General features: G+C 50.6%; 1 protein-coding gene across 1 annotated transcript; it reads right to left on the bottom strand.

Annotated features, from left to right (window-relative positions):
• Positions 1 to 2,544: 2,544 nt before the first annotated feature.
• Positions 2,545 to 25,552, bottom strand: A3GALT2 (alpha 1,3-galactosyltransferase 2). The gene is made up of 6 exons (XM_032302868.1): positions 23,411 to 25,552; positions 23,070 to 23,332; positions 5,553 to 5,636; positions 5,262 to 5,351; positions 4,853 to 4,990; positions 2,545 to 4,143 (listed from the first exon to the last, which is right to left on the bottom strand). Exons 2-6 carry the CDS (start codon positions 23,090 to 23,092, stop codon positions 3,456 to 3,458), a joined length of 1,023 nt encoding a protein of 340 aa, XP_032158759.1. The 5' UTR covers positions 23,093 to 23,332; positions 23,411 to 25,552; the 3' UTR covers positions 2,545 to 3,455.

Below are 25,552 nucleotides of genomic sequence, written 5' to 3'. Positions count from 1 at the left end.
TGGCCCTCCGCTGGGCATCCTTAGACAGAAGTGATTCTACCAAGAGTCACCATGGAGCTCACCTTCAGGAATTCACCCTGAGCCCTCATAGGCCTTGGGTGTCAAGACTTGGCTCCAAGTGATAGAAAGCCCAATCCAAACACGGATTTATTGGCTTACATAACCGAACAGTGCGGGTGTGAGGCCAGCCTCAGGGCCCAGTGGTGTCTCCAGCTCTCCACTTGGCTTTGTTCTCAGAGTCGGTTTCATCACCGGGCTCCTGTGGAGTCAGCAGCTCCAGCCTCCGGGCTCGATTTCTAGCAGTCTTTCTCCCAGAAGCCCCAGGAAAAGTCTGACTGGGGTCTTCCTTAAAGGAGATGTGATTGGGACTGGTTTACGTACAATCCCCGAACCAATCACTGTGACCAGAACGTTTGTACTTGATTGGCTGAGACCTAGAGCCCCTTTTTCTAAGTCTGGAGCAGAGGGTGAAACCTCAATCTGTAGTACATCTCCCCAAAAGGAAACCAGACATATTAATATCTGGAAGGGGAAATAGGTGTGGAGTTGCCAGGAACTTGTTTTGGATAACTTCACAGGCCTCATTATCTTCTCTGAAATCGACCTCCCATGGCCTTCTATGCTGTGAAGGGCAGCCATGTTTGTATCACATGACCCGATCCCCGCCACAACTGATTGGCCAGCGGTGGACACCTGACTCCACTGCGGGAGCCTTAGACCAGAGCTGCCTAGTGGGGCCCGTGGTGTGTACTGGCAATTACTGTTTATGAGAGTGGACTGGGCATACCTCTTCCCAACTCCACGTTCAGTGAATGTTGTACTTTGAAATCAGCCATGGTGGGATTCATACAACAGAAACTGGCAAAGGCTGCAAATGGGGGCTTTCTTATTCCCGGAAGAGTCAGTTGCTTAACACTTACCAGCACACCACTGGCTCTCCAACCAGCTTCGCCAGTCCATGGTTGCGAGTAAGTCAGGAGATGGTGGACTCCTGAACCCGAAGACCGTGTGGTCCAGGGGTTGGGATGTGTGTTTGGCCAGACACAAGCAGGACAGAGGCAGACAGAAGCAGACAGAGATGGAGGGAGTAGCCGGAGAGCTTGCGTCGGACTCAGTTCCTGACTTCCCTTCTCCATCCTCTGGCCAGGTTTAATTTCCTGCTTGTTCTCACATCGGCGAGTTTAAGTTATGGTGTGACATGGAGCAAGTTACATATGTAACCTCTCTGTACCTGATTTTCTCATATGTATGATGAGCGACATAATAGTAACCAATCTGTAGGGTGGATGTGAGGATTAAATGAATCCATATATGTCTAATGCCTAGAACTGTGCCTGGTATATCGTTAAGTACCAGTGAATGTAATCATGACTGTTACTATTTGATGTGGCCTTGGTTACTCTAAGTCCCTTATGATCAGTGAAGCCTGACTAGACAGCTGATGATGTTTGGCAATTTCAGGGGGTGGCACCTGAGCTGGCCTGGCAGGGTGCGGCAGCAGGGCCAGGTGAAAATTTGACATGTAGGAGCCACACTCTGAGGACTGGGAGTCTGCTTTTCACCTGCCCGCCTGGAAGCCCCCAGGAGCTTCCACTGCCTCTGAGGCCCCCAGCTGGTGCTGAGGACAGTGCTGATTGACAGTGACATGGATGGAGGTGGCTGAAGAAAAAGCTTAGCCCCGCCTTGTGATTCCTGCTTCTGCCCCAAGTGCCTCTAATGCCACCACCCCCGGTGAGGGCCTCTGGGTAAGACAAAGGAGAGAGACACTCCCAAGAGGTCGTCTGTTCCACGGTGCAGCTTCCTTGACCCTTCCCTGTCCTCAGGAAGGTCTCCACCCACAGCACGAAGCTGCCCCAGCGTAGCACATGGAAACCCCTGCCTGTGCCATCATTTCCTCTTCAAGACAGGAAATGGCTGTTCTCTTGGCAGAGCCTTTGCCCTGTGAACTTGCTGGAGAAGGGGAAAGGAAGGAGAGGGAGAAGGCAAATTATGTTTTCTGGAGCACCACAACAACCTCCACAAGGAGCGTGATCGACATCCCCACTTAACATATGAGAAAACTGAGACTCCGCAAAGGTAAGGGACTTGTCCACAGTCGCACAGAGTGAGAAGAGGAAGAGACCCCCCTCCCCCTCCCCCCCGCCCAACCAGATCTTCCTAGCTCAGGTCTCTCATGGCCCAGGGGTGGTGAAGGTCGGTGGGGGTGGCCCTCGGTGAATATTACAGGGTAAGGTGGCGGACAAGTGCCCACCAGAGAAAGGGATGTTCCAGTTCAAAGTCATCAAGCGATAACCTGTTCTTAGGCACACCTAGCCTGTTCTTGTCTCTCATCCAGAATCCAAATGGCCTCTGGGTTTTGCTAATCTAGTTTGGGGTGGGAGGCACTGGGGGACTTCAAACTGTTTTTGAGAGGGGAGAGATCTCTTAAGTCATACCATGAATAAGTGGAATTTGCTTGTAGAGATGATCAGATTGTGAAAACCATCAGGGGTGATTTATCCCGGAACTGCAGTCCTTTGGAGGAACAGTGGAGGCTGTTAAAAATGCAAGGTCTTTGAGAACACAACGTAAAGGATTCCGGGGACCTGGAGTGAAATCCCACCCTCCCAGGGCCTTAGTTTTCCCAGCTGCTGCCTTCCCTGTCTCCTTGGCACTGTGACCACCGTTTCTGGAGGGCCTAATGATTTCACCTCCTGTTCAGAGCCTGTGTTTCTCCCCCACTGAGGATGAAGACTCTGGATAGTGGTCCTGGGTAAGGAAACTTATCCATCAGACAGCCCTATTGGCCCTGCATCAAGGAAATGCCCTATTTGTGGACAGTGCCCAGGAGAGAGCGCCATAAAGACACTTGGAATAATTTTATTACAATATTACTTAAATATGTACAAACTGTGTTTGAGGGCAGGGGAGGTGGAAGGGCAAAGCCAAGAACTCAGATGCCACCACGTTTCTCCTACAGCGGAAGCTTTCTCCTTTTGGCCCAGAAGCTATTGTCTTTTCAGAGCTAGAGCCAAGGCTGGCTGTGCAGCTGCTGCCCAGACTGACTCACAGATTCTCTGTGTCCTCAGGCAGCTATGTTCCCTTTTCGTGTCTCAGTCTCCTTATCAAAAAGGGGGTTGGGGATGGCGGTGGGTGACGGGCTAAAAGAGCTCTCCTGGAGGCATCAGCCGAATCTAGTAAGCTCAGAGGGGAAAGGTGTAGAGGCAGCCTGGCCAAGGCGCTACTGCCCCGTCGTCGTGCTTCGCTGCCGCTGGCGTCGTCGGTCCCTGTAGAAAGTGGGGGAAAGGGGATCTTTCCCTCCCAGCGAGAAACTCCCCAAAGGCCACGGTCCTCCTCCCACCGCCACGATCCCCTGGCCGAAGCGGTCAGGGCTGTTTGCGTCCAAGCTCTCGCCGCCCTGCGGGGCGCCCGCACGGCTTCCAAGGGCTCCCATCCTGGCCCGGCGGGGCCGGGGCCTAGTCGCGCAGCGCGGCGTACTCCTTGGGCGCCCAGAGTAGGCGCGGCCGGCGGATCTCGGCCCGGCGGCCGATCTCGGGGCTCCAGCAGAACTCGGGCGACAGCACCTTGGCGGGCTTGTGCAGCCAGAAGAACTTGTTGAGGTGGCTCTCGTCGTGCCAGCGCGCCTCCAGGCCGCGCTCGCGGTCCCGCTGCAGGCCCCGCGCGCAGTGCGCCGTCAGGCCGCGCAGCGCCGCCACGCTGCCCCCGAACACCGCCGCGTGGTAGTAGAAGTCGCCGTCGCCTGGCGCCAGCGCGGCGGCGGAGCGCGCGTCGCGCTCGTAGGGCAGCAGCCGCCGCGGCCAGTGGTAGTGCCAGGCGTGCAGCTGCGCCACCGACTCGGCCAGCACTTCGGGCCCGAAGGCGCCGCGGAAGTGCTGGTCCACGTCCATGCAGAGCACGAAGTGCGCCTCGCGGCCCAGCCGCCCGCCCAGCGCTTCGTGCAGCGTGTGCATACGCTGCATGGACACGTCCTGCCAGCGCCGCTCGCGGGCCACGCGCTCCACGCGCAGCCGGCGGCCAGGCGCCAGAGCCACGCGGGGCACAGCGGCCGGGCGCTCGGTGAACACGTAGTACACCACGCGCTGGCCCAGCATGAAGTGCCGCTCAGCTGTCTCCAGGAAGCGCGCCAGGTACTTCTCCAGGTACCTGCCGGACGGGCGGGGCGGGTCAGGCTGAGCGCGGCGCCCACCCAGGATCCGGCTCCCGGCGCCGGCCCCCGCTCCACTCCGCAGTTCTCCAACCGCAGCTTTCCCGGCGGGCACAGATGAGTGCAGACTGCTCGCCTCTGCCGCCCAGAGAGGCCCTGGGTTCCTTCCCTTGAACGTGGGCTCCCACTACCTGCCTGGATCAACAGGGTGTCGCAGCACAGAGGCTGTGCTGGCCCTTTGGTCGACTGGGGGCGTTAGCCCTTGCCTCGTTAGGGCTCCGAGCCTTCGCTTACCAAGTCAGAGCCTTGATGCCGCAGGGACCTGAGGGAGCCCAGCTAGCTGCGCAGAAGCCTGCGTGGAGACAGGTGCCCCACCAGTGTTCAGCAGTTGGCCATCCCAGGGGAGGCTCGGACCCTGGGGAGCAGCAAAGAGCCCTTCCTACGGAGCCCTGTGGGAATTCCTGCCCACAGAATCAGGAGCTATAAGAACAGCTGTTTTCAGTCCCTTACGTAGATAACCAGGATCGTCCCTGGGTGGGGAAAGAACGAACGGTCCTGCCCTCTTCCTGGGAGTCTGGGACAAGAGGTGCTGTCTTTCACTCCTTCACTTGAGGATCTTGTGGCCCACGGGATTCCCCACCCCTACCTCACATGCACACCTGTTCTACTCCCTGCCTGGACAGCATGGCACCCCTCCCCAGACCTTACCTGCCTACAGCAAAGACAGTCAGACCAATGGTGAGGTTCTGCTGTAGAGCCTTTTGCTGGGCTGCAGCTGGGTCGAAAGTGCCATCCCAAATAATGGGGGCCCCCCAGGAGGTACAGGTCAGAACATCAGGCCGGGCCCTGGGCAGGGATTGAGAGATAGGTCCATTCGCCCACCCACTGGGTGCACGTTCACTTGCGCACAAGTGACCCCAGCCCTGGGGACCCACAAATGGTTGTGTCCCAGCCCCTGTCCCTAGAGATCCCTAGCCTAGATCCGATAGGGAGGATCGGGAGATGTGTGACCTGATGGGGCCACCGGAAGGAGTACCCGGTCCCGCTGGGGTCAGGGATGTGAGGGCAGGGCCACTGGGCCAGAGCTCTGGAGGGTGTGTGGGCGTTGGCTCCTTACCAGGGATTCAGGAGACCCGTGAAGTTGTCTCTCAGCAGGGCCATTCTGGCAGAAGGGCAGACGCCCATGGGGATGAGGGCTTCCAGATGCCTGTGGGGTGGGGGCGGCAGTGAGGGAGGGGCATGACAGCCAGCTCAGGGTCCCTCCACTTTGCTCTTTGCAAGGAGGGAGAGCCCACAAGGCCAAATGTGCAGCCAAGACAGGCACCACCCCCACCCGCACCTGGAAGGAGCCGCTTTAACCCTGACCCTGCAGGTTCCCACACTGAGCACTGGGGGAGGGGGGTTGTACCTGACTATGGGGAGCCCATACTGGAGCAGCCCTAGGAGGCCCAGCGCAAGGAGGATCAGCCAACAGAAGATTCTCTTCCAGGTCCTGGGTGGTGGGGAAGGGCATTAGCAGCTCATTTATATACACGCATACACATGAGAAATTGTTTATGTAATTTTAATGTTTCATGTTTATTTTTGAATACAGATCTACCCTATTCGCATGGCACAGACATTCAGAGGTACAAACGAGTATACACAGTGCAGTCTTTCCTGGTCCCAGCCTCTCAGCCGCTCCGCGTGGAGGCAAGCCAGTACCACTCTTTTCTTGGGCCTCCTTCCAGAAGTGGTCTGTGCATGTACGGGCAAATATAAACGTGGTAGCACAGCAGATAGGCTGTTCTGCTTCTCGCACTTTCCACTACCTCCACCGACTATTGTCTTTGAGGCTTTTCCCTCTCAGTATCCGAAGGGCTTCCTGACCCTTTTCCCCAGCTTCCTGATATGCCGTTGATTGCATGAAGCCAAGCAGTTTGAGCAAGGCCTCTCACATAGTGCCAGCTTGGTACACTCTGACTGTGTTCTTACTCTTCTTCTTCCGCAGTGGACCCCCACGATGCCCTGGACATCCTCCCAACTCCACTCACTGCCCTACAAATCCTTCCGGAGTCTGGCTCTCCCAGTCTCTTTCAAGAAGCCTGCCTGGTCAGACGCTCCTGCCTCCTGGCCGCCTCTGCTACCCCTCTTCGCTTTTCATCAGCAGGTGTCTCTAGTAGGTAGCTCAGAGAGGCACCTCGCGGTGGCGGTGGTGTGTGTGTGCCTGCATCCACCTGCCCACCATCTCAGCACATGGCCCCTCCTTCTGCTCGATTGGCCAAGCCAGAAACCTGGCTGCTCCCCACCCCTCCCTCTCCCTCACCCTCGTCTGCTGTCAGTCCCCAGCTTGGGTTGACTTGGCCTCCTTGATGCCCTCCCCAAACCTGCGCTCAGCTCCTGCTGTGCCCCCAGCCCCTCCAGCGACTCTGCCTGCACGCCTGTCCCCGGGATCATTGGGACACCAGTTTCTCTGCTCCCAGCAGCTCCCCACACGGCCCCCAAAGCCATTCTGGAAAATGCCCACCTGCCTTAACAGTGTCCCCATCACACGACCAATCCTCCAAGAAGAAATGCATCCGGGAGGCAAATAAGTACGGAAATGTTCACCCTCACCAGTAACCAAAGACATACAAATTAGAACAGGTTGGCATGTTTTACCTGTAAAGTGAGCTTTTTTTTTTTTTTAAGATTTTATTTATTTATTTGAGAGAGAGTGTGTGTGAGAGAGAATAAGCATAAGAAGTGGGAGGGTCAGAGAGAGAAGCAGACTCCCTGCCAAGTGGGGAGCCCGATATGGGACTCCATCCCAGGACTCCAGGATCATGACCCGAGCCGAAGGCAGTCGCTTAACCAACTGAGCCAGCCAGGCATCCCTAAAATGAGCTTTTTCGAAAGAAAGAAAAAGAGCAGCGCTGCAGGGATACAGTGAGGTAGACACTTTCACGCTGCCAGTAGGGGTGAAGGCTGCTGGGTCTTTTGTGGGGAGCTCCTTAGCTCTGGGAATTGAATCCCCTTTTATCCAATCTCCCCAACTTCTGGGAACCTGTTCAGTATGGAAAAAGTTGGTGCATGAAGATGTTCATGAGTTTCTGCTTATTCCGGCATTCACTCTATATTTACTAGGCACAAGCTCAGAATCAAGCACTTGCTAGGTCAAAGCTTCTGAGGTGAGCGAGGCACAGATCTCTTCTTCAGGGAATGGAGTCAGGAGGATGTGGGTGGTCAGGAAGAGAGGGAAGGGGTCAGATGACAGATGGCAAAGAGATGAACACAGCACAGTAAAGGCTGCAATTAGTATAAATACAAGATGCTCTGAGGGCAAATTGGAGGGTGGCAACTGAGACTTGAAAAATGGGGAGGAAGCCAGGGAGGCTTCCTGGAAGAGGAGGTGGCCTCTCTCAAGAAGGCAGCAGAGCGGGGAGGGAGGCCTATGAGAAGAAAACGAACAATGTACAAAAGTGAGAGATGAGAGGAAGCTTGGGGTATGCACCACGCTGCGGGCCATTCTGCAGGGTGCAGTGCAGGGGGAAGTGGGGAGAGGTGAGGCAGGAGGTAAGCCAAGGCCAGATCACACCCCAACTTGCATTCCACGCAAAGGGGTATCATCTTGAGAACCACTGGGAGCCCTGAAAATACTTTCCCCAGGGAGTGATGCAGTCAGATTTTTATCCGCAGCTGAGCTCTTGAGCCTGGACGCTGGGGGTGCAGGAGCAGGGCTGGAGGCCGGAGGGTCGGCTCCAAGCCATTGTCAGCCCTCGGGGCTAATGGCGATGTGAGCCAGGAGGTTGGTTGTGGGGGTGGGTGGAGGAGTCAGTGATGAAGGGCTGTCAAAGCAGTGGGCTGGGCAGGACTTGGTCATGGTTCCAGGGCCAGGGGCCTGAGTGTCCCGTGGGGTGGGGAGAGGAGTGAGCCGAGGTGCAGTGGTGGAGGCAGGGGGCCTGGGCAGCTCCCAGAAATGCAACTGGAAAGAGGGAGGAGGACAGGAACCAAAGGGGCTTCAGGGCAGGGATCCATGGAGGACTGTGTGTTTCTTTTAGGAGAGGCACTTGGACTTGGCTGGATCCCCACGGAGGCCCCATGGAGAAGGCCTTGCATGGGCTGCTGCACAGGCCCCAGCAGTCAGTCCACAGACTGACTAAATCACCCTTTACTGGCAACTCTGTGGTCACATGGAAAAATGCTTACCCAGGAAGCTTCGAGGCCGGGGGGGAGCGGGGGAAGCAGGTTCTAAAATTAATGGGCAGTATGATTATAATTTAGCAGGAATTAAAATATGCACCAGAAAATAAGGCTTAAAAAAAGGAAAACTTAAAAATGTCTAGGCAGTAAGTTACAGTAGGGTTTTGTTTTCCTTTATTTTTCCCTTCCAGTTGTTTGTAATGTGCTTATATTGCTTTTTTAATGAAGGAAAAATACAGAGTTAGCAATTTAGAAAAACAACCACCACAACAAAGCTGTGTTAAGGCTTCCTGCTGTGTGCAAGACCGAGTCTGCCCTCTTAGCCCTGTCCAGGGAAGCCTTCAGAGCCCAGCTCCCTCGCTACCCCACGTGAAGTGCTCTCACCTGACTTGGCTTTCCCACCTCTAGAAATGGAGACTCACAGCGGGCAGACCAAGGACAGTCTTGTAGCTCAAAGCAAATGGATGTCGGCAACCCCAGTGCTGAGCAGCAGGGAACTGGATGTTGAGTTAGGCACATCTATACCACGGAAAGACACGCAACCCCTAAAAGGATGAGGTGGAGGTATGTGTACTCTCTGGAAAAGAGGTCCTGATGTAGTAAATGGAAAAGGGAACAACAGTATATACAGAGGCTGATCCCACTTCTGGGAGGGGAAAGTTCCACACCTGAGTACCACGTACAATCAGCACTTACAGACGTGCAGATCTGTAGTCTTTTATAAACATGTAGGGAAAGATCTAGATCAGCACTGTCCAGTAGAACAATGTCAAGGTGCCTGGGTGGCTCAGTCAGTTGGGCATCTGCCTTTGGCTCAGGTCATGATCTGATCCCAGGTCCTAGGATCAAGCCCTACATTGGGCTCGCTGCTCGGCAGGGAGTCTGCTTCTCCCTCTCCCCCTCTGTGTGCTCTCTTTCTCTCAAATGAATAAATAAAATCTTAAAAGAAAAAAAGGAGAATGTGAGCCACATGTATGAATTGAAATTTTCTAGTAGTCGCATAAAAAAATGTGAAACAGCTGACATGAATTTTAATAACCCAATAAATTTTAATTTAACCCAATATATCCAAAATATCATTTGAATGTATAATCGATACAAAATTGTGAAGATGTTTTATATTCTTGTGTTGCTCTAAGTCTAAATACCAAATTCAGTGTGTTTTTTAGATTTGTAGCACATTTCAGTTGGAATCAGCCACATTTCCGGTGCTTGGGAGCCACACAGTGCTGGTGGCTGGCGTGCAGGATGGCATGATTCCAGAAGACGGACCAGTTAGTGGGGGGCTGAGAGTGAAGGGAGGAGGGAATTTCTACTTAATATACGTCTACCACGTACAATGAGCCGGTGTTCCTTTTGTTGTTGCTAAAGGAGCAATGGGGCCCAAATGGAGTCACTCCTGCTGAGCCCCCCACCAGCAAAACAAACCAATTAGCACCTAACTGCAGTTTCAACTTGTCCCAGAAATATACCTTTAACCAGTCATCTGGAATCCCCTGGTCAGCCCTAGTGAGATTCTCCGCCTTCCCCCAGAGGAAAGGGACCCTGCTTGGACAGTCCACTCTTGGCTAGAAGCTTCCTTTCCCCCATCCCCTCCTGCTATAAAAGATTTCCATTTTGTATAGCTCCTCAGAGTTCTGTTCTGTCTGTCCAGATGAGATGCTGCCTGATTTATGAATCATTAAAGAAAGCCAGTTTGAGGGTGCCTGGGTGGCTCAGTGGGTTAAGCCACTGCCTTCGGCTCAGGTCATGATCTCAGGGTCCTGGGATCGAGTCCCGCATCGGGCTCTCTGCTCAGTGGGGAGCCTGCTTCCCTCTCTCTCTCTCTGCTTGCCTCTTTGCCTACTTGTGATCTCTCTCTGTCAAATAAATAAATAAAATCTTAAAAAAAAAAAAAAAAGAAAACCAATTTGATCTTCAAATGTACTCAGCTGAATCTTTTTTTTTTTTAACAGATTGGGTGGCACCGACAGGATCAAAGGAGACTTCTGGTGGCTTTGGGGACAATGAGAAACACAGACATGGTACCTGTGAGCCTTTTGAATTCTCTTGTTTCTGAGGGAGGGCCTCAGGTAAGTTCCCCTTGGTTCTGAGCTCCACCGTCTTTCCTAACATCAAACTCCTGATCTCATTGGCTTTCTGGTCTGGGGCTGGTCAGCTTTGAGCGAGCACAGGGTTCCACCCAGAACCCAAGCCCCACGTCCTTGGTTTAGTCTGCAGTCCCTCCCACCCCCAACTTGATTGGAACTCCCAGCACTTTGGTTCTGTCCCCAGATTCCGCACTGGGGCCCGCTGGTGGTAGCTGCTGGTCCCCGATCTTTTGGGCTTGTGATTCAGGCCTTCCCCCAGTGCCCACTTTCATGCTGGGAATCGCTGGTGGCGCACACGAGGCCTTCTGTCCACCACTGCAGATGACTGCTGGTGTCCACAGGCCCACTTCTGTGGTCACTTGGTTTCTGTTAACACATATGTAAGATAGAGGCTATCGCTAGTGGGAGTCGCAGAAGCCAGAAAGCTCCAAAAATTGGTGGGCATGGGTCGAGCATTTAAAAACTGTTATAGCACTTGCCACCTAACCTCAAAACTCATGTGTTAGGTTAGGTTGAGTTACTAGGTCTCCTGCCAGCCTTAAGAAAATTTCTGTGCAATGACGAACAGTGTAAAACATCTCGAAATACCCAGTCCAGCAGCACGTCCCTTTCAAGTATTAGTTTGGTTCTGAGAGACTCCAAGGCTTTATTATTATGAGACAAGAATAATGATAATGGGATCCTTAAATTCTAGAGTCAAGTGTGCCATCTTCCAGCACACTGACTCATTTTATGTCTAAGAACTACAGTACTAAAAGATTGATATCTATGAAGTGGCACAATTTTACTGAAGCAGCCTAGAACTACAGTTGCCATTATGGAGAACATTCCATGTAGACAAGATCACTCATGTAAGAAGTGCACTTAAAGGCAAGGGTTCCCATGGTTCCCAAGGGCACCTGTGAGGGTCAGTTGGTTAAGCGGCCCACTCTTGATTGCTACTCAGTTCATGATCTCGGGGTTGTGGGATTAAGCCCCTTGTTGGGCAACATGCTCAGCTTGTCTGCTTAAGGTTCATTCTCTCTCTCCTCCCTCCCCACTACCCACTCTCGCTCTTTCTCAAATAAATCTGAAAAAAAAGTGGGGTGGGGGGAGGTTTCCCAAATCAAACCAACTGAATGAGATAGATACCTATTTTATTTTATTTTTTTAAAAGATTTTGTTTAGGGCACCTGAGTGGCTCAGTGGGTTAAGCCTCTGCCTTCGGCTCAGGTCATGATCTCAGGGTCCTGGGATCGAGTCCCGCATCGGGCTCTCTGCTCAGCAGGGAGCCTGCTTCCTTCTCTCTCTCTGCCTGCCTCTCTACCTACTTGTGATCTCTGTCTGTCAAATAAATAAATAAAATCTTTAAAAAAAAAGATTTTGTTTATTTTTTTGACAGAGATCACAAGTAGGCAGTGAGGCAGGCAAAGATAGGGAAGCAGGCTCCCCGATGAGCAGAGAGCCCGATGTGGGGCTTCATCCCAGGACCCTGAGATCATGACCTGAGCCAAAGGCAGAGGCTTTAATCCACTGAGTCATCCAGGGATGACTGGGATACCTATTATAACTGGTATACAGAAGCTTCTCGAAGGCTTCAAGATCCCAGGATAGCTTCATTAAAAAAATTTTTTTTCATTGCAAAAGGCCAATGAAAATTTAGATACAAGATCATAAAAGTCTACTAAGCCATTTGTCTTCTAGCTGTAAGGGCTGCAAGGCCAGAGACTTAAAAGGGCACCTGGGTCTCCCACACTGCACCTTCCAGGGGCCCATCATTAAAACACTGGCTCAGGGACTGATGTCGCCGTTGTTATCAGTGGAGGAGCTGGAAGAGACATTGTCCTCAAAGGCCCTGTGCAAAATTTCCAACATCAACCTGAATGTCCTTTATCTACCCCCACAGGTGGGCCCCCTTACTGGTCCCTCCCGGACTTCACAGGTCTCCAAGGGATTCTCCCATACTTCTACCAGCAATTCCTTTAAACAGGAAAGGGGCAACTAAAGTTAAAACTAATTTTAACAACTGGCCAAATTCTGGTCGATGCTGGAACGACACCCTCTACTTTAAACCTCACTTGCGGGGTACAGTGGTGGCTCAGTTGGTTAAGCATCCAACTCTTGATCTCAGCTCAGGTCTTGACCTCAGGGTTGTTGAGTTCAAGCCCCGTGTTGGGCTCCATACTGAGCATGAAGCCTACTTCAAAAAACAAACCTCACTCCAGGGGCCTGCAAGTGGGATCCTGGGAAAGACTGGAAGAAGGCAGCTAAAGATGAGAATATTCTTCTCTTCTTCTTTTTTTTTTTTAAGATTTTATTTATTTATTTGACAGAGAGACATCACAAGCAGGCAGAGAGGCAGGCAGAGAGAGAGGAGGAAGCAGGCTCCCTGCTGAGCAGAGAGCCCGATGCGGGACTCGATCCCAGGACCCTGAGATCATGACCTGAGCCAAAGGCAGCGGCTTAACCCACTGAAGCCACCCAGGCGCCACCAAGATGAGAATATTCTTACTAGAGCCAGCTCTCCTGGATCTCTTAGTACCTGGTAGAAAGAAAAAAGTAAGTTTTCACATTGTTCCTTCCTTTCTAAATCCAGGCCACTAGTTATTTATCTCTGGGAATGGCTCTAGATCTTGTGAAGATAATAACTTTTGTACCCTTGTTGAGGATACTTCTTGGGTTCATGCGGTTGTTGTGTGTGGGGCTTGATCCCAGGACCCTGGGATCATGACCTGAGCCACTGGCAAATGCTTAACTGACTGAGCCACCCAGGTGCCCCAGTATTTGAAAGGATTTAAAATCTGTGGTCATAAATTTGGCCAAATTGGAAGATGATATTCAGAGCCAGATGACTTTTTTTTAAAAGATCTCCTTCCTTAAGCTAATGTACTGGGGGGAAAGAAAATCTTTCCAGCATAGGTGGATGGTCATGTCAGTCCTTGGATGTCTTCCAGGCTACAACTCAATTCTCTGAGGAGTTAGAAGTAGCTGTCCTGGGGCGCCTGGGTGGCTCAGTAGGTTAAAGCTGCTGCCTTCCGCTCAGGTCATGATCCCAGGGTCCTGGGATCGAGCCCTGCATTGAGCCCCGCATTGAGCCCCCATTGAGCCCCACATCGGGCTCTCTGCTCAGCAGGGAGCCTGCTTCCTCCTCTCTCTCTCTGCCTGCCCCTCTGCCTACTTGTGATCTCTGTCTGTCAAATAAATAAATAAAATCTTAAAAACAAAAAAAACAAAAAACAAGTAGCTATCCTTAGCCCACAAATCTTTCCAAGACCAGAAATTGCAGCTCCAGAAACAAGTCAAAGTCTACCCATTCTAGGGAGGGGCCTGACTTGCTTAGTTGGTAGAGCATGGGATTTGATCTCCAGGTCCCAAGTTCAAGCCCCACACTGGGCATAGCATTTACTGAAAAATAAAATAAAACGGGCACCTGGCTGGCTCAGTTGGGAGAGCACATGACTCTTGATCTCTGGGGAGTGAGCCCCACATTGGGTGCAGCGATTATTTAAAAAAATCAAATCAAATCAAAACGCACCTTTTAACAATTAATCTCGCTCCTCTTTGTCTCAGAAGGCCTGTGAGTGCTGTAAATCTTCTGGCTTTAGGGAACACGTGTCCTTCCTGGAGCAGTTTGCTTTCTCTCCCTGTGCCTTTGAGATGTAAATGCTCTACCTGATCCTCACCAGGGACTGTCTTCCGGTTTAGGCCATCTCCTTGAAATGCCAACCGCAGGAAGTACCCTTGACCCTGAACAGGGCGTTAGGGGCCCTGATTCCCGGCCTGGCTGTAAAAATCTACATATAATTTTTGACTCTCCCCAAACTTAACTACTAATAGCCTACTAGTGACCAGAAGCCTTACTAATAGATAATATAAACAGTTAACACATATTTTATATGTTGTATGTATTATATATTGTATTCTTACAATAAAGTAAGTGTTAGAGAAAAGAAAATGTTATTTAAAAAATCGTAAGAGGATATATTTACAGTATTGTACCGTGCTTACTGAAAAAAAATCCATCCATTGTAAGAGAGCCTGATGCGGGGCTCGATGCGGGGCTCGATCCCAGGACCCTGGGATCATGACCTGAGCTGAAGGCAGAGGCTTTAACCCACTGAGCCACCCAGGCACATCCAACTGTAATTCTTAACAGAAGTGGGGAGAAAAGGAGGAAAGAGGTCTGTAAAACATAGAAACTGCTATGGACATTCCCTTGCCCCAAATCTAGTCCACAGCTTCTATTAGATTACTTGTCAAGGACAAATCCTAATCTTAAGTGTCTTCTCCATGAAGACGAATAAAAAGCTGCAGCCATCTGAGCAGGTAAGCTTAACTTGTTCCAACTCTTCCCTTATAACCTAGAGAGTTTTACATTACCATACTGGTTTCTTGGCTAAAATTTTATTTTTAAAAAATTTTTTATTTTTTTGAGCGAGGGCGAGAGAATCTTGAGCGACTCCACGCCCAGCATGGAGCCCAACCCAGGGCTCTATCTCATGACCCTGAGATTGTGACCTGAGCTGAAATCAAGGGTTGGGCACCTAGCCGACTGAGCCACCCAGGTGCCCCTTGTGGCGAAAATTAAAAAAAAAAAAGAAAAAGAAAAAGCTATAAGGTCTCTGCATCCGTCTATATGATCAAAGTGTTTAGATAGGTGTATTTTCTATTACAAACCATACCGACCACATTGATTTGTACAAGAGCTCGACTTAACTGGCTTTAAAAAAAAGTAAGCACTTACATGAAGTAAGTATTCCTGAAATTCTCAGAAATATAATAGAAAATAACCCAAATACTTTTCAGCTTCATGTGATCTGGGAACATATTCAGTATTAAAGCTAGTTTAAGTTTGGTTTAATTAAGTACGTCTTTAGAGTTATCAGCATTAAATACCAAACAGACATACAACTTTTATTCTGCTTGGGTTTCACTAATAAGCTTATATCTCGGTTACAAAAATTTGTCAGCCTGAAAAAAAACTTAGGATGATAACCTACTTTGATGTCTGTAATGATGTTTTTGTGGGTAATCTAACTGTTAGACTAAATTATTTAAACAGATATAAATGGGATAAGAATTTCTAGGTGAACTTTTCAGCAAATAGTTTCCCCCCCCAATTTTTTTTTTTTAGATTTTATTATTTATTTGTCAGAGAGAGAGAGCGTGCACAAGCAGGGGGAACAGCAGAGGAAGAAGCGGGCTTCCTGCAGAGCAAGGACCCTGATGCAGGGCTTGATCCCAGGTCTCTGGGATCATGACCTGAGCCAAAGGTAGATACTTAACTGACTGAGTCACCCAGGCTTCCCAGTCTCCACAATCTTTTGACTCCTCAACATTTTAAAGTTTTGCTAAGGTACGTGACGAGTTCAGTCAAACTCACTGAATATCTAGACCATCTCAAAACAAAATAACGTGTGCCACATTGGAAAATTTACTATGAAGAACATAATACTTTAAGGAATATGAAACATATTCATAAGATTGCCAGTAACAGCCCATTCACAATTGTTTAAAGCTACAAGAAATAATACAGTTCTCTGTATGAAACGAAAGCAGCATGTGCATTTTCGGGAAGAGAAGGTATGAGGAGTGGAAATGCATTTTTGTTGAGGGAAAAGAAAGTAATTTTGTCCTACAAGTAAGGCTGGTTATTTGGAATGGGAAAAACAGGACGAGATCTGACTGTAAAAAACAAGGTGGCAGATGGTGTGTACAAAAGGAATCTTGGGAAAAGGATTTTATGTGTGGTCAAGATAGCTAAGATTGGAATGGATATGCATTTTAAAAAACGAATTAATGAATGTTAATCCCCAAAGTGCACAGGTACAAAATGAAAATTGGTTTCCTCTCTGTTAAAAGGATGGAGTTTTCTAAGCCTATAGGTCTGCCGCTGATAAGAGATTGTACAGGTTTTCCTTTACCTTCAAGTGATCTGCCTGGAAATGAAAGACTTTGCCCTCTCAAAATAATTTCCCATGTCTCATATCAGATCTCTGGTTACTTAAGAAAACCCAGACTTCTCTGTTAGGAAAGCTTGGGGCTTGTTTTTGTTTTAGGACTCCTTAACTCTCAGTAAATCTCTGCAGACCCTGTAATCGTCATTATGGTTAAGCAGATAACCAAATTATGCTTCACAACGACCTATGATCTTATTTGATCAAGTTTTTTAAAACCTCTTTATATCTTCGGGGGTGCCTGGGTGGCTCGGTTGGTTAAATGTCTGATTGTTTCGGCTCAGGGTTCCGAGACCCAGCCCCACATCAGGCTCTGCGCTCAGCGTGGAGTCTGCTTACAACCTCTCTCCCCTCTGCCCCTCCCCCTCTTAAAAAAAACCACCAAAAAGCCCCCCAAACACTTTGATATCTTTTACAAATTCTGGGTCCCCCTTCCCCCTTAATATAATTCTAAAAGAAGTCTTTTTTTTTTTTAAGATTTTATTTATTTATTTGACAGACAGAGATCACAAGTAGGCAGAAAGGCAGGCAGAGAGAGAGAAAGGGAAGCAGGCTTCCAGTTGAGCAGAGAGCCCGATGTGGGGCTTAATCCCAGGACCTTGGGATCATCCTGAACCGAAGGCAGAGGCTTAACCCACTGAGCCACCCTGGCGGCCCTGTCCACAGCCATTTTTAAGTCTTTTGTCATTTACAGATGGTTCAGTTTTACTGTGATACTTTTGCAAACATGTTTCAGCTTTGAGGAGATTCAGTATAGATTTTAAGACCATAAAACTGAAATGGGTAAAAAAATTTCAGAACTAAAAGGGAAACTGGATTCAAACAGAATATGTACTAATGACATGGGACAGAATAACCAAGGAGTAGGATTATTTTTTTTATGACTTTTTATCTGAAACATTGCTGGTTCCTTAATATTTTGTTTTTCCATATTTAAGGAAACCTTTTCTCTTCAACTGTATGATTTGCAGCAATTCAGTAAAGTATACTTTTGTAGACAAAGATGAAACATGTACTTTTTTCTCCTACCTGATCCCCTCCCGAATTCAGAAACTCTGAGTGTTCTTTTCATGGCTCTATAGTTAGTTATTTGCCTAAGTTCTATGAGAATCTGTTCTCGTAATAAGACACAATTGGAAGCATTGGTTATATTACCAAGGTTTTGACTGATAGGAATTCACCTGAACTATAGGTATATCAGGTAAAATTTAATGGTGAGTCTTTGGCTTGGCTTCCTGCCTGAGAGACTTTAAAAAGTTCAATCTGAGATCCCTTATGAAAAATTTCAGCAGTTGTTGGGCATTTGCCTTCAGCTCAAGTCATGATCGCAGGGTCCTGGGATCGAGGCCCCCATGGGGCTCCCTGCTCAGCAGGAAGCCTGCTTCTCCCTCTCCCACTCCCCCTTGCTTGAGTTCCCTCTCTCAGTGTCTGTCTCTCTGTCAAATAAATAAGTAAAATCTTTTCTTAAAAAAAAAAAGAAAAGAAAAATTTCAGCAAAGCAGTCTTAAGACGGGCTTGAATGGTCAACCACTATTCTTACTGCACCTACATAAATAATCAGGTCAACTTAATGCAAACAGATTAGTTTAACTGTGATTATATTTGGCAAATGGGGTAATTGTAGAGGGAAAAATTGTGTTTGCTCTTTGTAGATCTTGGATTCTGATCCTGTTTATTGTCTTTGACATCTTGTTAAATGCCTGTAAACAGAATTAGGTCCTCACTTCTTCTGCTTTCTTCAAATATATGACTATGACTTTCCAAATGAATGTTTCCAAGTTTCTCCTGCCCTTCTGACTTGGGAGTTACCGCACCCAGAGATGGCCCTGAATCTCCTTGGAAGGGATTATACCAGGTCCTCCTCACTACCCCGATGGCAGCCAAACTTCAGGGACTTGAACCTTGGGTACACAGCTCACAGCTAAAGAAGGCTCCACCTGGCCGCTGGGTCTGCACAGATGCTGGGGACCCTCCAAATCACATGGACAAGGAAAAGTAGCCGACATCCAGGCACACTGCTCCCACCCGAGGCACCAGATCAAGACTCCCTACTTTCAGGACAAAACCCTTACTTCTTTTCTTTCCTTCCTTTATTCTAGCATTGGTCTGGAAAGATAACACCTTCATCTGTATCTCCTGGGCCATTGCTAAAGGGAGGTAACCTTTCAGACTTCTGGATTTGTCTTTAAAAACCCAGGTCTGGCCATGAAGGCAGAATCCATTCACAATGCCACCTTCATGGAAGTGGACTGTGCTCCCACAGGGTCTGTCTTTGTGGCAGCTTTCATCCCCTTTGGGCCTTTGAATGCTTACAGGGGCAAGCACCCTCTCTAAGGCCCTTCACAGTTAGCTAACTGTGCCCCTAACTGTCACAAGCAAACCCAGACACCCCATTGGTCAGCTCCCCTACATTTACATCATTAAGCTAGAAAGGACCTACCGGGCGGCTTTTGTGATTCAGGATTTCCTTCCTTTGGCAGGTCCCTAACTCCCTGGTTAGGAGTGAATACAAATGAGGCTGTGATCAGGTCATTCTCTTTAACTCTTGAAAGTGTAGCAAAAATCCAGGGCTGGAGCACTAGCTGCACAGTGAAAATCCTTAGACTCTCTGGCCAGAGTTGTTTTCGTTTCTAAGTTTTTATTCATTTATTTGCCAGAGAGTGAGAAAGAATAGAGTAAGAGAGGAAGCATGGGGGGTGGTGGGGGCAGAGACAGAGGCAGAAGCAGATTCTCCGCTGAGCAAGGAACCTGATGTGGGGCTCCACCCCAGGACCCTGGGATCATGACCTGAGCCCAAGGCAGAGACGCTCTATCAACTGAGCCACCCAGGCGCCCCTTGGGAGCTGTTTCTGATAATAGGGCAGCCTTTGATGAACTTTGAGCTGAACACAGTCAGGGCTGTGCCCAGCACCTCCCGCTGCCCTGGGATGAACACTTCTGGGGAAGCCAAAACTGACTTCTGGAAGGGCGCCAAACGAGCCATTTGGCTTAAAAAGGTAACCCCTTGTGGCTCAGATGGTTAAGCCTCTGCCTTTGCTCGGGTCATGATCACAGGGTCCTGGGATCGAGCCCCACATCGGGCTCTCTGCTCAGCGGGGAGCCTGCTTCCCACCCCCATCTCAGCCTGCCTCTCTGCCTACTTGTAGTCTCTCTCTGTCAAATAAATTAATAAAATCTTTAAAAAAAAAAAAAAAGGTAACCCCTTCCTTGGGTCTTACTTTGCCTTACTTGATTTTGATGGATTTGGGTCTTGGGGCCTATGCCTCCTGCATGTTCTCTAGACAGAGAGAAGTGTCCCGCAGATGATAATCACAGTAGTAATCCTGGGGCACTGTCCTCTCTCAGAAGCTTTACAGGCACGTTCGAAGGCCTGACCCCCAAGCAAATGATCTCCCTGAGACCGGGGCATTAAGAATGGAGTGAACGTCTAACTTAAACAGTGTGAGCCTGACGTCATGACCTGCGAGTTCACACAGAGCAACAGCAAGCGGCGGGAGAGCTTTGCAGGGACCGCTGGGAAGGGCACCCACGCCTTACGGTTTCATCTCCATTAAACCAAGAATCCGATCAAAAGGAGGGAACTGTTGTAAAAGAAACAGCGGGCCCCAAATGGAGCCACACGGAAGAAATGAATGTCTGTTTCTTCACACTCATCAGGATCTAACGTAACTTCAGTTCCAATTTCTCACAGGAATCTATCTTTTAACCAGTCAGTCTGGAATTACCTGGTCAGCCCTAGCGAGGTCATCTGCCTGACAGACCCCGAGCCTTCCCCCAGAGGAAAGTGACCCTGCTGGAAATAGTCCATTCTTTGCTAGAAGCTCCCCCCCCATCCCCTCCTGCCTATAAAAGCCTTCCATTTTGTAAGGCTCCTCAGAGCTCCTTTCTGTCTGCTGAGATGAGATGCTGCCCGGTTCATGAATCATTAAAGAAAGCCAATTGGATCTTCAAATTTCCTCAGTGGAATTTTTTTTTTTTAATGTTGTCTAACGGAAGAAATGAATGTCTGTTTCTTCACACTCATCTCTTGTCCGGCTTCACCACCTCGTGTTCTAGTCACCCTGAGGGCTGCCTCTCCTTCTCTGGCTCACTTTCACCTCCGGCGTTCCTACAACCCCCTCCTCATGTTCCATAATTTGCTCAAAGAACAGGTCACATGTCTCAGGGGGGCACTTTACTCGCATTTCTTGGTTTATTTATGAACAACCCGATGAAGGGCTACATAGAAGGACGTCCAGAATGGTCTAGAGCTTGGGAGCGTCTGTCCCCTCACAGCTGGAAGACGCCACCCTTGGAGCATTTGGACCCCTTCATGAACCCGGAAACTTTCTAAACACTGCTGTTCAGGGCTTTTTATGACCCAGTGTTCAGCCCCACCGTCCCTCCCTTCAAGGTGAGGGTGAGGCCGAAAGTTCCAAGCCTCTAATGCCTGGGTCTCTCTGGCGACTGGGCCCATCCTGAGGCTATGGAGGGGCCTACCTTAAGTCACCTTATTAGCATAAACTCAGCTGTGACGTGGTGACATGGCTTATTAGGAAGAGCAAAACACGTTCCAGTCACTCAGGAAATGCCAGGGTTGAAGGACTCCCTTCTGGGCTGGGAGCACAGGGAAAAGACCGAAAGTCGTCTTAAACCACACCCTCGATCAGAGTTCCCTCCCGGACCTGGTGAGGGGCCGAATCACTGTTGGGACTGTTCTGGGCATCATGGGTCCAGTGACAGAGGACACTTGGGGGGACTCGTACCACATGCTCTTTCCACCTGGGTGTCTCCCAGGGTGCCTCAGATTTAATGGCCAAAAGGGAACTCTCGATTTTCCTCAGAACCCTGCTCTCCATTCACATCTCCTCCATCTTGGTCAATGACATCATGACGTCCTGTGTTCTCTGTGACTGGTCCCAGTTACCTGAGTGGGGCCCCTTCCCCTCCCCTCACAGCTGTCAGTTACCGAGTCCTCCGGCTTCTGCCTCCTTGCCAGAGCCACAAGCTCCCTTGTCCCCGCCCCACAGAGCCATTCCCGCCTCACTGCTTCTCATTGGGATTCCTGTGTCTGACTTGCCTTTGTGTCTTCCCCACCTCTGTGGTGTTTGCTCTTATTTTCCTACCAATCACCACAAAGTTCCAGAGGATACTTCCAACACCCACCTTCCTTGTGATGCCTTCCTCAATGCCCCCACCAACACCTGCCACCAGGTGCCTCTCAGAGCCAGGCAGACCTCTCCTCCAGCACATGCCCAGCCAGACTCTGTACCTCTGCCCCACCAGCCTGTGCGCGCCTCTTTTCTTGGACTTCATATTCTCGGTGCCAGACCTGAGAGCCTGCCTGGTGGCTGGTGGTAGTGATGACTGTTTAGCAAAGGAATAAAGCAACGAATGGTTTTCTCATTCTCTTTCCCAGCTTTCTTAAGACTCCCAGTCTTTCTTAAGACTGTGTGCTTCTGTGTTAAGTCTACACTCTTTACAAATAATCCCGGACGTTGTTTAGGAGGCAGACCTTCTGCCTGCTGAGTGTTTTCTGTCCCTGTCTCATGGGGGTCTTCCCCCAGGCCCTTGAAGGAGATGCCGTTGACTGTCTCCACCTTATGAGGAAACTGAGGCTCAGAAGCGTGCAAGTACTTGCTCAAGGCTTACACAGCTGGTTAAGCCGCAGAGCTGAGGTTTGAACCGAGGTCTGATTCCAAAGCCAGAACACAGCATCTGGGGCTCCTTAAGACCAGGCCCCGCTCAGCCCTGAGGCTTATCTCCCAGGGGTCTCTGGCTGTGTTGTTATTCCCCCAAGGCACCTCACGTTCCCGCTGGTGTCCCCTGCAGAGAACTTTCTCTCCCCTCCCGTGCTCGCACCTCACCAGGCCGCTGGAGGGTTGGCTGCAGTATTACCCCCAGAACAGACCCCCAGAGGGCAAAGTCGGCTACTGGGACAGGAAAAGAATGGAATCAACCTCTCTCGGCCCCCAGGTGTCTTGAACTTTTAGCCAGCCCCTTCCCAACCTGGGTGGGGAAAGCTGATGCTTATCTTGGGCGCTGGGCCTCAGCCAGGGCAGCCAGGTGGAGCGGGCCCCAACTGGCGCGGGCGAGGGCTCAGAGGGTGCCCGGATCTAGGCCTGTGGTAGGCACCTGCCAGCTCCCACTGCCCCCCTCCCAGCAGCCCTTAGTCCATAGGGCCTCTGCCTGTCCCATACTCCCACACACCTTGCTCACCTGTTTTCAGAGGCACCCCCTTCACCCACCTTTCCCACCTGCACAAGGTGGTCCCTCAAGCCTGCCCTGTGCTCTGCCCTCTACAGCCTCCTGGCTTTCAAGAAGGGGCTGAAGATCAACCATTTAGTTCTTAAGTGGGAACAAGTTTTAGTCGTGGACGGTCAGTCCAATAGGACCAGAGAGAGCTCTTGGCTATGGGTGAGGGACACAGCCTAGGTCTTCCTCCTTTCGCCTCACCAAGGGCCTCGGAGTTAAGTGAAAGCAAGAGGAGCTACCCAGCTCTCCTGACAAGACCCACGAGATCTCTCATGATGCAGTGTCGTCCCCCACCCCGCACCCTGCCTCATTGACTGTCTCGACCCCTTGAGCAAGGTCCTCTTTCAGAGTCCCCTTCTCCCAGGAGCACCATGGCTCAGCTGGTACTCAGCAGGCCGGCCTTTGTGCCTCTTCCTTCACTGTTCTGGCCACCAGGCTGGGCTCCTCTCAGGTCTGCTGTCCTGCCCCATCTTCCCCCCCACACGGGCAGTGTCTCCAACTCACCTGAGTCTCTCCCTGAGAGCCATGTTCGAGAAGCTGGGAAGACAGCTGGCCAAGAAGAACCCTCCAGCTCGGAGCCAGGGTAGAAATGACCAGTTCCTGGTGACTGGGACAAAGCAGCTCCAAGCCAGCTGTCAGAAACCACACCCACAGGAGCGGGCAGAGAGAACTGCCTGGAGAGGGACTCCCTGGGGGGGGCGGTGCCTGCTGGAGGAAGCTGGCCCCAGGATGGGGTGGGGGCCTGGAGCCCCTTTGGCACCAATCACCTGGAAGAAGGTGGATCTGAGTAAGGCCAGCGTTGGTTGGCCCGAGGTTCTGAGCTAATTTGTATTGACTTCTCTTACCTGCCCGAGGGTCCCTGTTGTGGCGGGTCAGTGTCTTGGAGCCCTGGGAAAGGTCTGTGGGTCGGGCTCTGGTATTTGCCATCCAGGGAAAATCCTGTTCTGCACGGAGCTTCAGCCAGATCTCAAGGGCACTGGTCGCCTGAGTATGACCTTGGAGAACTCACCATAAAATGGGGTGCATATGCCAGTCGCCCAGGACAGGATAAGAGCCGTGCAAGATAGAGGATATGAAACCGTTCTGTAAGGTTTACACTGGGCAGGATTTTTTTAAAAAGTGCAGATTATGAGCCCTCAGAAATCAGTTTTGCAGATCATGGATCATGACCAAGATTTAAAAGGTATGAACAGGAAGGGAATTGAAAGGAAAATATCAGAATGTACATAAGGGTAGGTATTGTTTTGTGAAGTTGTTGCTTCGAATACCTATACTCAAGTGCGTGTATGAGAGTGGGAAACGTTTTTTTCTAAACTGTGGCCCGTGACCAAAAAAGGTCTGCACAATTCTATGCAAAGTGTAAGCAACAGGAGTAAATGCAGGTTTTCCTGCCCTCTGAAAGAAGTGTTCTTTCTGGAAACTTCCATAAGCAGAAAGGACGTAAAGTGACGACGGTTTAATTTCATCATTAAGAGAGTGCTTTCAGGGTTCCCAGACCCAGAAGGTAACCCGTCCTGGGCTTTTCTGCTATGTTAGGACACACCCTGCTAACAGACACAGGAACAAGGGGAGGCAGAGTCCTGGGGGCTGGGATGCCGAGCGCCCCGGGGAAGGAGCGTAGGCTTCCATCTGCGGCTCGCTGCCGAACAGACGCTGAACTAGCTATTTTCACTTTTTGCCTTTTTTTTTCCCCAGAACAGCAAAAACCTTGGGATTTGTTTTGGTCCATGAAAATAGGGACTCGTGTAGGTCTTTTGTAAAAGTAAAGTGGCCTAACAATGAGCTTTCGCAAGTGGGGAGATCTGCCTGGATTTAGAGCATCGCCCTTCACACGCAGAGAAGGAATGGCACCGGTGTTTGCCTGTGTCAGTCCCCTCGACGGCACCACAGCCTCTTTTTGGATGGTGCCCTCGTCCCTCACACAGGTGTTCGAACAAACTCAGGAGAGGCCTGGCTTTGACTTTCCCCAGAAGAGAAAAGGGGGTTCCAGGGTGCAGAGACTTGCCCTCACCCGCGGGGACCTCAGGGCGCCTGCCCAGCAGTACCCCGCACCCTCCCACTTTCCCTGGGGCTTGGCCCCTGGGGCCCTGGCCCAGAAACCCCTCCAGTCCCGGCTCTGCCCTCTGGGTCATTACAATCACCCGCAGGTTTTTCTCCTCCTCCTCCTCCAGGTACTAGTTACAATTTAACTGGCTTTCCTCGAGGTGTTATCAAATCCTAAAAGTGATTGTGCCTAATCTTCCTGGGCCCCGCCCTTGGAGACTGATTCAGTGGGGCCTCAAACCCACATTTTAAGCTGGCAGAACCACAGCCTTAAGGAAAAACCCAGAGAAGGGAAGGCGCAGGAGGCCAGGTTGCCTCTCTCTTCCCCTCCCCAGGGGTATGAACAGGAGTGTAAAGGGCTTTCACGCAGGGCAGAGGCTGCTTTGCTCACCATGTGGCCCAGTTCACAGTGGCACAGGGTGACACAAGCCACTGTTGGCCGTACCCATCTGGGCCACCCCACCCAATTTCTCGTCCCACATCTGCAACCGTCCCCCCTGCCCACCTCTGCCTTGGCGTGGCTGCCTACGTCTGCAGTGCCCCTTCTTCTTTATTCAAGGCTTAGCGTCACCTCAGTGAGGACAGTGACTCCAACAATGAGCTATCCCAGCATCCAAAAAGTGCTCAGCAAGTGCAGAGTGAACCAGAGCCATCCCCAGGGTGCTCATCCCAGACCGGGACTGCCGACAGCAACAACCGAGGGGGTGTACTTGCCGATAGAAGAGTCTGGGCTCTGCCTTCTCTGCTGCAGACATCCCCGGCCCAGCAGCATTACGGCTCCCCTGCGGGAAGTGGGTGGGGCACAGGGGCTCAGAGCTGAGGGGCTCTAGAGGCTACCATTCCAAGGGCCACTTGTGAAAATGAGGCTGTGTCTGCGTTTCTCGATGGGGTTGAGGGCACCCTCAGATGACCTGGTCCCTGCAAATTATGGAGGGCACGCGGTC

This window comes from Mustela erminea, chromosome 10 (assembly GCF_009829155.1).
Source record: "Mustela erminea isolate mMusErm1 chromosome 10, mMusErm1.Pri, whole genome shotgun sequence".
NCBI classification, from domain to species: Eukaryota; Metazoa; Chordata; class Mammalia; order Carnivora; family Mustelidae; genus Mustela; species Mustela erminea.
Note: the sequence above shows the minus strand (reverse complement) of the source record. Positions and strands in the feature narration are given on the sequence as shown.

Bases quoted from the DNA above. Each gene is read 5' to 3' on its own strand.
- A3GALT2 (XM_032302868.1), bottom strand. From the start codon at position 23,092: ATGGCTCTCAGGGAGAGACTCAG. The intron at 5,637-23,069 runs GTGAGTTGGAGA...CCCACCACCCAG, and splicing joins GCTCTCAGGGAGAGACTCAG to GACCTGGAAGAGAATCTTCT. The intron at 4,991-5,261 runs GTAAGGAGCCAA...ATCCCTGCCCAG, and splicing joins ACGGGTCTCCTGAATCCCTG to GGCCCGGCCTGATGTTCTGA.